Here is a 10,190-nt window from a genome sequence, read left to right as displayed (position 1 = left end):
ATAAGGACTTAATGAAAGGAGCAATTATGGAGCTCTTGTCTGCATGGACAATAAACAATATAGTTGAAACTTCTGGCCATCTGTCAACAAAGTACTTTATTTCCCATAATCAGCCGCCGAGACCATATATCCGTGCAAAAAAAGAAGCAGGTCACAATATGAAAAGAAATATTTTAGTGAAATTATTAATTATGATAAAGGTATATTCCATTCATTATCTTCACCCCGGTGTTCTGCTATCATTGATTAGTTTTCGGATAAATACAATGTACAGTTGTGCTGGGGTGAGTAGAAAGGTTGTGACAGTGAGCGTGAATATTCAAGCCAATAGGATGACGTTACGTAGATTATATATGAAATAGCTTGACCACTATCGAGTTATATTGTACTGATACGGACGGCGATACAATTCTCACAGTTTCAAAAACAATTTTCGGTAAGTTTGAGTTTGTTTTTCCTGTTTGCTATACTTTGTAAGCTTGTACCAGTGTTCACGTTGGAAAATTTGACAATGTTTTACATGTTGTTTTGATGTGCTTTCTTACAAATTTGAACTACACTATCATCTATGTATGGCAGAGCCCTATGGACTGTCATTTTTTACATGCTGAGTTACAGTTTTCTTGAAAGCAGACAACAAAAATATCGACAGCGTTTTAGATTCGAAAAAGTGTAAATCTGTCGCTATGTAGACCTTCCAAATATGAAAATCCCTATATGCAAGCATGTATGTAAGCATAATTTTCGTCTGCGTATTTTACATCAGAAAATCATCTGACAATGTACAAGAAGTTCAACTGCTTGAGCCTACAATCCACATGAAATCATCCAACAGAGCATATTGCATATTTATTGTCTGCGATTCCTATTTGTTGCTACCTATAACAGTACTACTACCTGGATGGTAATATATAAACGATATCGTGCCATCTATCTTGTACATCTGTAAGATCTTTCCGTCCGAAATCGTATATTTTCTTCGAACGGGCGTTGTAGAGTATGTTGTATCTGTCAACTGTACTACACAAACATCTGTTTATCGTTGAACTATGTCAATATGCTGCACGATATCCATTAAGTCTGATATTTGATTACCACAATAGAAAACTCCGACAAAACTTCAAATATTGTCCAATTTTCCTCTCCTGTTCATTAACAATAATGTTCCTGTCATTCAAATGACAGCTCCATGTTATTATGATTTACAAAAGAAGCTACGAGTTTCATTTATGAATAAATATGCAGATGATCATATTTTTTTACTATCATTGTAGCGGTTCATCGCAAAATGAAGAGCTTACTCCTGGTTCTGTGTCTGGTAGCAGCATGCTCTGCCCAAGCCTGTGAAGAGCAATGCAAGGTGTGCTTCGAAAACTCTGCAAATTATGATCTGCAAGCCTGCATGAAAGACTGCTCTCGCAATCCAAACTTCTTCGACAGGGATTGCAGCGCCCACTGCGCCAAGTGCGGGACGAACGCCCTCAACGACGAATGCCAGGCCCAGTGCAAGAGTTGTTTCGAGTCCAACGAAGGGTACGACATTGACACCTGTTTCCGTGACTGCGACAAGGGTGTCAACGACAAAGAGTGCAGCAACAACTGCGTGAGGTGTGTGTTCGGCATCTACTCCTCGTGTTTCGATCAGTGTAAAGCCTGCCACGACAGATACGGCGAAGGCTATGATATCATCAACTGCTTCAAGGACTGTGACACCAACCCTAGAGGCAGTGACGGTGACTGTTCAGCTCATTGCACCAAGTGTTAAAGCTTTAGAAAACTACTGTCGTGAAAAATGATATTATTTTCTAATTTAGAAATATTTTAATTCATGCATTGTTATTTTTCAGGTGCTTTTTTGAATATGACGAAATAAAAGATTGAGTTCAAATCTTAACTAATTGTGTGTGTTTTTGTCTGCATACGAATTTATGCGTCAATCCACAACTTTGGTAGATTTTGTGAAAATATGAGTAGCTGATACTTTCGTGCGCTACAAGCAGTGGATTAAAAAATAGAGAGAGAAAATTACCCAAAAATGATGTCTTATTCGTGATGCATTTTACAAAGAATAATGTAATGAATTCAAACTAAAGTACAGTGTATTAATCTGTGGGTAAACGGACTATTATGCCTACCGATGAAATGATTTAAACAATTTTGATAATTCTACAATCGAAAGACGAAAGCTTTTCTTCTTTCTGATGGTTAAACAAGGTGGTGAATCACAAAGCCTTACAAATGCGGTTGTTGTGACCGAACATCATATTTATTATAGTTTTCATGATAATGGTACCGAAGTCTTTATAGTGTACCGATGACTGCCGAGAAAACACGACTCTGACTGTAGAGGGCGCAATCGCTACTAAACTCTAATATCTCATCCCACATCTGAGAAGCGTTTACGCTTACCCGCTCACAGTGTATGACTTTTTCAAAACATCATGAGTGAAATGAAAAAACGCAATTAATACCACAAAAACCAAACATGTTATCATCACTGTTACCCTCTTTCTACTATTCATCTTAGTTCAACACTACAACTGATGTCTCACCAGGATTCTATCATTTCAGTGAGTTTCGTCATCTCTATTTGGATTTCGAAATATGCACATACAAAGACAATCGAGCGAACTTTACACATATTAACACCGCACCTTTTATTTTTCTTAAAAAATCACATTAAACATACCAGTGCGAACTTGAAATCATTACAAACTTGCAAAATATCTAAACATGAACTAAATAATACAAGATAGAGAAATATCAAATAGCTCCACATTGTTTAGTGACTTTTCACTGCTAATTGTTGATCATTGATTATGACAATCTGGTTTAAATTCGTAGAAAAATGAAATAAAAAAGGTGAACTAATGGTGTAATTCCAAGAACTGAACAAATATGCTCGGTGAACTTGAAGAACCAGACAGGTTAATATTAACAAGGGAGCGGTTTGCTTTGAATTCAGAACGACTTAGGTTGGTAATTATGTTTGCTGGTTTCTTTGGTAACTTGTATATTCAATATTTTCGTTGATATTGGTATCCAGCAAATACAACCGAAACAGCATTTCTGTGGCACAAATAGATTTAGGTTGCGTTCAGGTTCGTATTCTGATTCAAGAGTTCAGATTTACTCTGAATCTAAATCATTAATGCCACAGGAGCAGACGTGTCCGAGAACAGATTGAATAAACGAATCGTTTTCTTCTTAAAATACAACGGCTTTAATTAAAAGTTACCGTAGGCGGGAACTGCTCTGCCGACTGTCTGTATGCTGCTGTAAGACTCAATGTAGACATTTTATAAAAGTCCCAGCGTATGTCATAATCACAATGGATTCTACAAGAACTTGCATTATATAAATGTTCATATTCGTTTCAAATTTTGTTACTCCGATTAGCTGGTTTATTGAGCATCCGGGTTGTTAACGTTGCCTTCTCAACGCCAAGCTACATATGTAGAAAAAAAGTAAAAGCATTGTGTTGGGCACGAAACATTTTAGGGGCGCACTTTTGTACATGACACCCGATTGAAAATCAATAATTGGCTGATATCATTAAAGACGAAGAATTCCTCTAAATCAAATCGTGTGTGTTTTTCCTTACTTAAATTAACAGGCTGTGCGATCAGAAATTACTTTGAAAGTCTTATTTGGTCAACCGCCCTCTATAGTTCTTTTTTTTCAAATATCATTCTGTGCAGATCATCAGTCGTGGTCATCACTGGGCTTTCAAGAAATGTAACGTCTATGAGGGACAGTCCCTCGTGTGTTTGTTCCGTCAAACATTTATACAATACACTGAAACAGATATTGTACAGGAGTCAATGTTTCATCAATATCACAACTCTCCGTTATGTCAAAAATGTTGAAAAACTTGTAAAAACTTAAAAAATAACAAGCCTTTTCAAAACATAACGTTTTACGTATTGTGCGCAACTTTAACTTGTGCATCGCTTCCTATGCTAATTCTAATGAAATATGAACTGAATATCTAAACTTTTTTGTTTGGTAGCTTTAAAAACTAGCGGCGTAGTCAACAAAGCTCTACCCAATATAACAATATCTAAATATCTGCACACAGAATGTTACCACAAAATTAATTTGTACGAACAAATACTAGGCGTGAAAAAAACCTTGAAATTTGCCTTGATACGTTCAGTTTCAGGTTAAATTTTCTCTATTTGGTTTATCATTCGTGCATGTAAATATTTGTGAGAATTGAGCGATTCCGTCGTTGCAATCTATGAAAATATTCTTTTTCGTCGCTCGATTATTTCATGAAAAGATAAGAATAGAATGATATGTGTGTAGCTCCGACTAGATCCACAATACTGTTTCTTGACCATGTGTTATTTTGTACTATTGTTATAAAGTCCGCTGGTCTTACATCGAATAGGGTGGAATGTCGGAACTACACATTTGCGTTCGATATATTTTCCCTTTTCTTACTTTGTTTCAAAATGTGTTTTACTTATCTTTACACAATTGTTTGATTTGTCAAAATAGGAATTTCTGATAACAATAAAATTGTTTCGATACACGAAATGCAAAAATAGACTTTATTGTCTTAGTACTCCTATGGGAATCTATTGCACCATTGCTTTGACTCGGAATTTGTTCGGTTATCTTCGGCAGTTTTCGTTCACGAGTTGTCCAGAAGTTGAACCTGAAGGCGCACAGGCGTCTCGCTTGATGTGACGACCACTGTTCTTAAACCTGTGTATGACTGTAAAGGGTAGAAGAAGAAAAATGATTTACAATAAAATCAGGAACTCATATCTGGATATGTTTGATACTTAATAAATCTCTGCGGCGATAACTTTTATGTGTCCTATTTGTGTTGTTCTGCTTAAATTTGTAAATACAATCCAAAGATCACATCGAAATGCCTGGTAGTCAAGTAGCGGCCAGTAGTGTTGACCACTGATTTTCAGTCGGGACTGGAATACATTTGTCAAAATAACAGTGTAAACTCATGTTGTACCCACTGCGTTGCGAGTACAAAGCTGATATTTGATATTTCAACGTTCTTATGAAAGAGGAAGATATGAGCTACACCAAAGATAGCGCCCAAAATATCATCGAAAGTTACAACTCTTTTCCCTTAAAAATAGAAGAAGTTAACCAAAAAAAGGAAGTTGACCATTATAATTAGTTGTAAATTATGTGTAGGGAACTGTGCATAAGCTGGTTTAAACATTACAGACGACACATAAACAGGATGAAAAATTCTTTCGACAGTTTAACATTAACTTCTCTTAAACCCTAATTAACATTGTATGAAATCCCTCCTTTCGATTTTGGGCTTAGTTTTCCACATTTGTGTTGGTAAACGTGGTTGGACCGCGTTAGTGATACAGTATTTCAGATAACTACCCCTCACTAGTTTACCGAGATATTTAAATTTTATGAACATCTCCAGAAGAATAAGATGACGTCACTGGTATTCTCACGTGGGAGAAAGAAACGAACAGCATAATCTGAACTTCTTGTCTTGATTGGATTTCATGATTTCAATGAAGATATGCCTTTGTATGGGACTCATGGGACAAAGTCGATATCTTTCTAAATTATTTCGGTTATTTTTGTTTCATATGAGCAACTGTTCATATTACCCTATTCATTGAACCATGCTGAAATGCCACTTGTCAGATCTCTACTCACTCTTGTAGATACAACAATAAACACTCCTATGATATACTTAACGGTACATACAAGAAATATGTAATCAACATATTAATGTTAAGTGTGTACGCATCGTGTGGGTAGAGATTGGGTGATTGATAACTCAACCTGTTTTAGTTAGCAAAACAACATAACCCCTCACTTGAAAAAATAAGCAAAATAATTTGGAAACTTAGAACTTTATCCATTTAAATGACATTGACAACAAATGTTAACTGAATAATCACAAAATGAAAATTCGAAAAGTTTTATCATATACTTGTCCGACAATCGAAAGGAGAGATCCAAATTTAGTAGACGTGATTTTAGAAGTGAACTTGTCTTCCATATTATGCCAGCTGTAACTCATACAACGAAACCGCCACACAGGAATAATCTACGGTGTTTTTGGGCTAAGTAAAAGGATAAATGTTCACTAGACTTGTACAGAGCATCTGTTTTCGAGCGTCTTTTTCACCAACTTTGTAATTAAATGGACGGAGTGTTGTCGTATACACAAACAACGCCGTAATTCTGTGCTTTTTAAGGAAAAGCCAGTAAAGATAGCCGCCATCGGAAACAATTCTTTTGGACAAGATAAAATGCTTTAAGTCACAATTGTTTGTAGCGTGGAATTGTAACAAGTTACAACTTGGACTTCTACACATTTGTGCTGACATTAAATATTGCAACTGTTCCAGACAAGCTAGTCTTGCACTATGGTTAATTTTATTAATGTTACAAATGATTGTACTATCGTATACCGGTACCAGAAAGTGTGCAATACATTTATAAGGATGAATAGGAGAAACATAAACTCGTGTACCAACAGAAAGTACGTTGGGTTTACAAGGTAATTATTCGATGGAAAATTACTGTTTGCAAAAAAACGTTTCTGACTTTGTGCATGTTATGTTACATCTATTGAACGCTGTTATCGTACGATTCACCTGTAACTACTGGTCGAGTAAGCGATGCGATAGCTCATCGATGCACATGCCTGAAAAGTCAGAAATATGGTTAAGAACATCGGCCTGCTGAGGGCGACATTCAATAAATCGCTGGAAGTTGTGCGCAGGCGCCAAATATTTTACAGTTCTGAGCGACTATACTAGAAAGCCATGTCAGCTATCTGACCAAACCGTTTAAACCCGTGTATGTGTAACTACGCCTGATTGTACATCGATGTTAGCCAGAGAGAGATATTTCCAGACAGTGACGTCACTTCCAAAAGCAAACAAACTTGTCCAGATTTCGGGAAGTATTTGTGTGTGCATAAAACAGACTCGGAGATAAAAGTTTGCGTCAAGTTGAAGTGGCGGTCTAAGAAAGGCATGAAAAAGATGCATCACAATATTTCCACCAATGAGATACTTTCATGCTAAAAAACTTATGTCCACAATATTCTAACCAAATTATAATATACGTCAAGCGTAAACCGCCTTATTTTATTCTTTAATTTTTAATGGTTATCTTCGTATGTTAAACAACGTACCCTCTCAGTTTTCTGCGTTTTAGAAAGAACAGGTAAAAAGGCGCCATTTTGGCGAGTTTTTGTTATAGCATAAGTCTCTCGCAATGTTGAAATAACTTCTTGACATGCGGTCAGTAAATTTACGCCTTAGCTTGCAGGTCCGTCTACGGCCTATTTACTTCTGGTGTACGCCTCTCAGTCTTTCCTAACACCTTCCCCTCACCCCTGACATAACACGTGATCAAAACACCACGGTTTACTTACTTTATTCGCTCTGTGGTATGGCCTCAGAATAGAGGCACATTCTTGATTGTTTTCCTGTTCTGCTCTGTCGAAGGCTGTCTCACCCTGCGGCCACACAGACACAAAATACCACATGTAATTTAATTTTACTATTGCCATGGACACGAACAGAAAGTGAACAAAATACTGACGTGCGTTCTCAGAGAAAATATTTCTGTATAATTGAGATTTTTTGTAGGAAAAAAATAAAGCTTGAGAGAGCCATACTAGATTTTACTGGTGTAGCAAATATAGCGACGATAATGATTGTATCATCATCATCATCGTCGTCGTCGTCGTCGTCATCATCATCATCATCATCATCATCGCTATCGTCATCATCACATTTAACGATGCTAGAATCATGATCATCATTATTTTCGAAACAGCAAATGCGATTCTCTAATGAAGTTCAAATGATCTATAAATTCCCTGGCTAGCTTACCTTATTGTTTTCCACGAAAGAATCTGCACCATTGTTCAGGAGCACTTCCATTGTCTCTTTCTCGCCACAAAATGCGGCGTAATGTAAGGCGGTGTCGCCACCCTAGACAAGTAAGAAAAAAATAACAACAATATTCACGGTTTACTATTGATCGCAGTTACAATGCTTTGATATTATCACACTCTCGTCCTTTCTGTTGAAAGGTGATGTCTCCATCGAGAGAAATTTAGAAGAAGTATTTGAATCAGTGTAAACCTGAGTGTACGACCACCAGATTTGCATGTCAAGGGTCTTGAAGTCGAATAACCATCACACATATATTAGGGTAATGCAAGCCGGTTTCTCTCTAAACCATAAAAGAGTATAAGCCCAAGTTATCTTTGGGTCATTAGTTCAGAGCCGAACTTTTATCCGGTGCCAATTTGTCCATTATTGCCATTTCGTTTTACCTTTTCTTAATTTCCCTGACGTGTTTTGAGACCTAGTATTTTATCTTGGTTGATTAAATCTTTACTGAACCATTCGCGTATGCGAAAATAAATAACTAGTGGCGGTACGTTAAATTCATATTTAAGCATTCATCTCAGACTATATACAGATATTTATGTTGGAATATTAATAATTAGTGTTCAACACCTCAGAAGCCGAATGATTTACGGTATCTTTTGCTGATAAAATTTAATTCAAAATAGAAGTTTTAGTATATCGACCATTAAATCTTTGGAAGTGTCAGTCAAAATGATTGAAAAAAATGCAAAATTCGTGAAAAATGGGGAAGATATCGGAGATAATGCGGCTCTGCAGTTTTGACAAATTTAACAGAGTTTTACGGGTTGGAAACGCAAAGAAGTGTTGGATTGGGGGAAACTACTCAATGCTTCGCTTGTTACTGAGAAAATACTTGCAAAGTGAAATATATTTTAAATAAGGTCGGAGGAGTTGAAATGCAAAAGTGATTATCATACATATTTGCATACTTTATTGATCACCCTCTTCAAAAATCGAATGGTCCATCCCTTTTAATTGATGACGTTTAGTTTGTCCTCAGAATACAAATCGCTCAATTGGATAACATAATTACTCCAAATTAGCGGCGGCGCCCTGAAAGGAAATATACAGTCTGCGTTTGTCCATCCATTGACACGTTTTATTAGACGCATCACTTTCGAGTCACATCACACTAGCGTCTCCCTGGAAATCAGAACTAACCAGTATAAATATGAATAAATAGATAGATAAATAAATAAATAAAAATCTAAAGACACAGTTTGAGGTGCTTCAATATTTTCAGAAACCTTACCTTGTTTGTGGCATTGATTTTCGCGCCCATTTTTAGGAGGTACTGAATTATATTGCTTCGGCCGTTCCATGCAGCCAGGTGTATTGGATAATCGCCAGCCTGCGTAAATGCAGTAAGACATGTCAAAATTAGCAAAATTTAGGGACTGGTCAGTTTCTTCGGCCTGGGGGGGCGGTGGATTCATGGGGGGGGGGGTCACCCTGTTTTTGACTTTGGTGATAGGGGGAGTCACCATGTTTTTGAAATGCCCAATAGGGGGGGGGGGGTCAGTGTGTTTTTGAATTTCGACACAGGCTCATCATTGCCTAAAATGCATCGTGTCAGCCACAAATTTCACCATTCAGTTGCATTTTTCGGTGCGCCCTTTGGGCGCGTAACTTTAATATCAGAACAATTTTTCAGCAGGCCCAACTTAACATATCAGGCATATATACATCAGAGATATCTGTGTGTTCAACATTTTTCAGCGTGCTCTTCGAGCACATTACTTTAATATATCAGACATTTTTCAGCACGCCCTTCCGGTGCATGACTTTAATGTGCAAGACATATATATCAGAAATATCAGGATCGTTTCATATTTTTCGATGCGCCCTTCGGACGCCATACTTTGATAAATCAGAGATATATGCTAGAGATATCTTGATGTTTGCTAAGTGAAAGTGTACCATTATGAAATCTGCATTTCATATGAAAAGCATGACAAATTCCTGATACTTTTCTGTTTCTGTATGAGAATTCAGTATGAGAAAGCAACATGCACAAATATTTCACAATATATATTTGATAAGTGGCTTATTTTAGAGATAGAAAAATGACAAGATATCTTTCGTTGTCATTGATGCAACTGTTTTCCTTTGTGTCTCAGGTTTTCTGCAGAATGATCCTTTTTTATGACCAAAATAACAGTTAAAAAGGCAGTTTTTTGTCATTATTAGCTGTGTTTTGAAATTCCTATCTTACAACTGACATGTCAACAATTTAATTTATATATATATATATATATATATATATATATATATATA

General features: G+C 36.6%; 1 protein-coding gene across 4 annotated transcripts in view; it reads right to left on the bottom strand.

Annotated features, from left to right (window-relative positions):
- Positions 1–2,632: 2,632 nt before the first annotated feature.
- LOC139142733 (putative ankyrin repeat protein RF_0381) overlaps positions 2,633–10,190 on the bottom strand; it is a 51,226-nt gene continuing 43,668 nt past the window's right edge. For 3 of the 4 annotated variants that reach the window (XM_070712841.1, XM_070712843.1, XM_070712844.1), the window contains 4 exons: positions 9,166–9,264; positions 7,866–7,967; positions 7,403–7,486; positions 2,633–4,726 (listed from right to left, as the gene is read on the bottom strand). In XM_070712841.1, the coding sequence (XP_070568942.1) occupies positions 4,643–4,726; positions 7,403–7,486; positions 7,866–7,967; positions 9,166–9,264 (369 nt within the window). In that variant the 3' untranslated portion in view covers positions 2,633–4,642. Of the gene's footprint in view, positions 4,727–6,614; positions 6,665–7,402; positions 7,487–7,865; positions 7,968–9,165; positions 9,265–10,190 lie in introns of all 4 variants that reach the window. The other variant, XM_070712842.1, reaches the window with a different exon arrangement.

This window comes from Ptychodera flava, chromosome 10 (assembly GCF_041260155.1).
Source record: "Ptychodera flava strain L36383 chromosome 10, AS_Pfla_20210202, whole genome shotgun sequence".
Taxonomy (NCBI): domain Eukaryota; kingdom Metazoa; phylum Hemichordata; class Enteropneusta; family Ptychoderidae; genus Ptychodera; species Ptychodera flava.
Note: the sequence above shows the minus strand (reverse complement) of the source record. Positions and strands in the feature narration are given on the sequence as shown.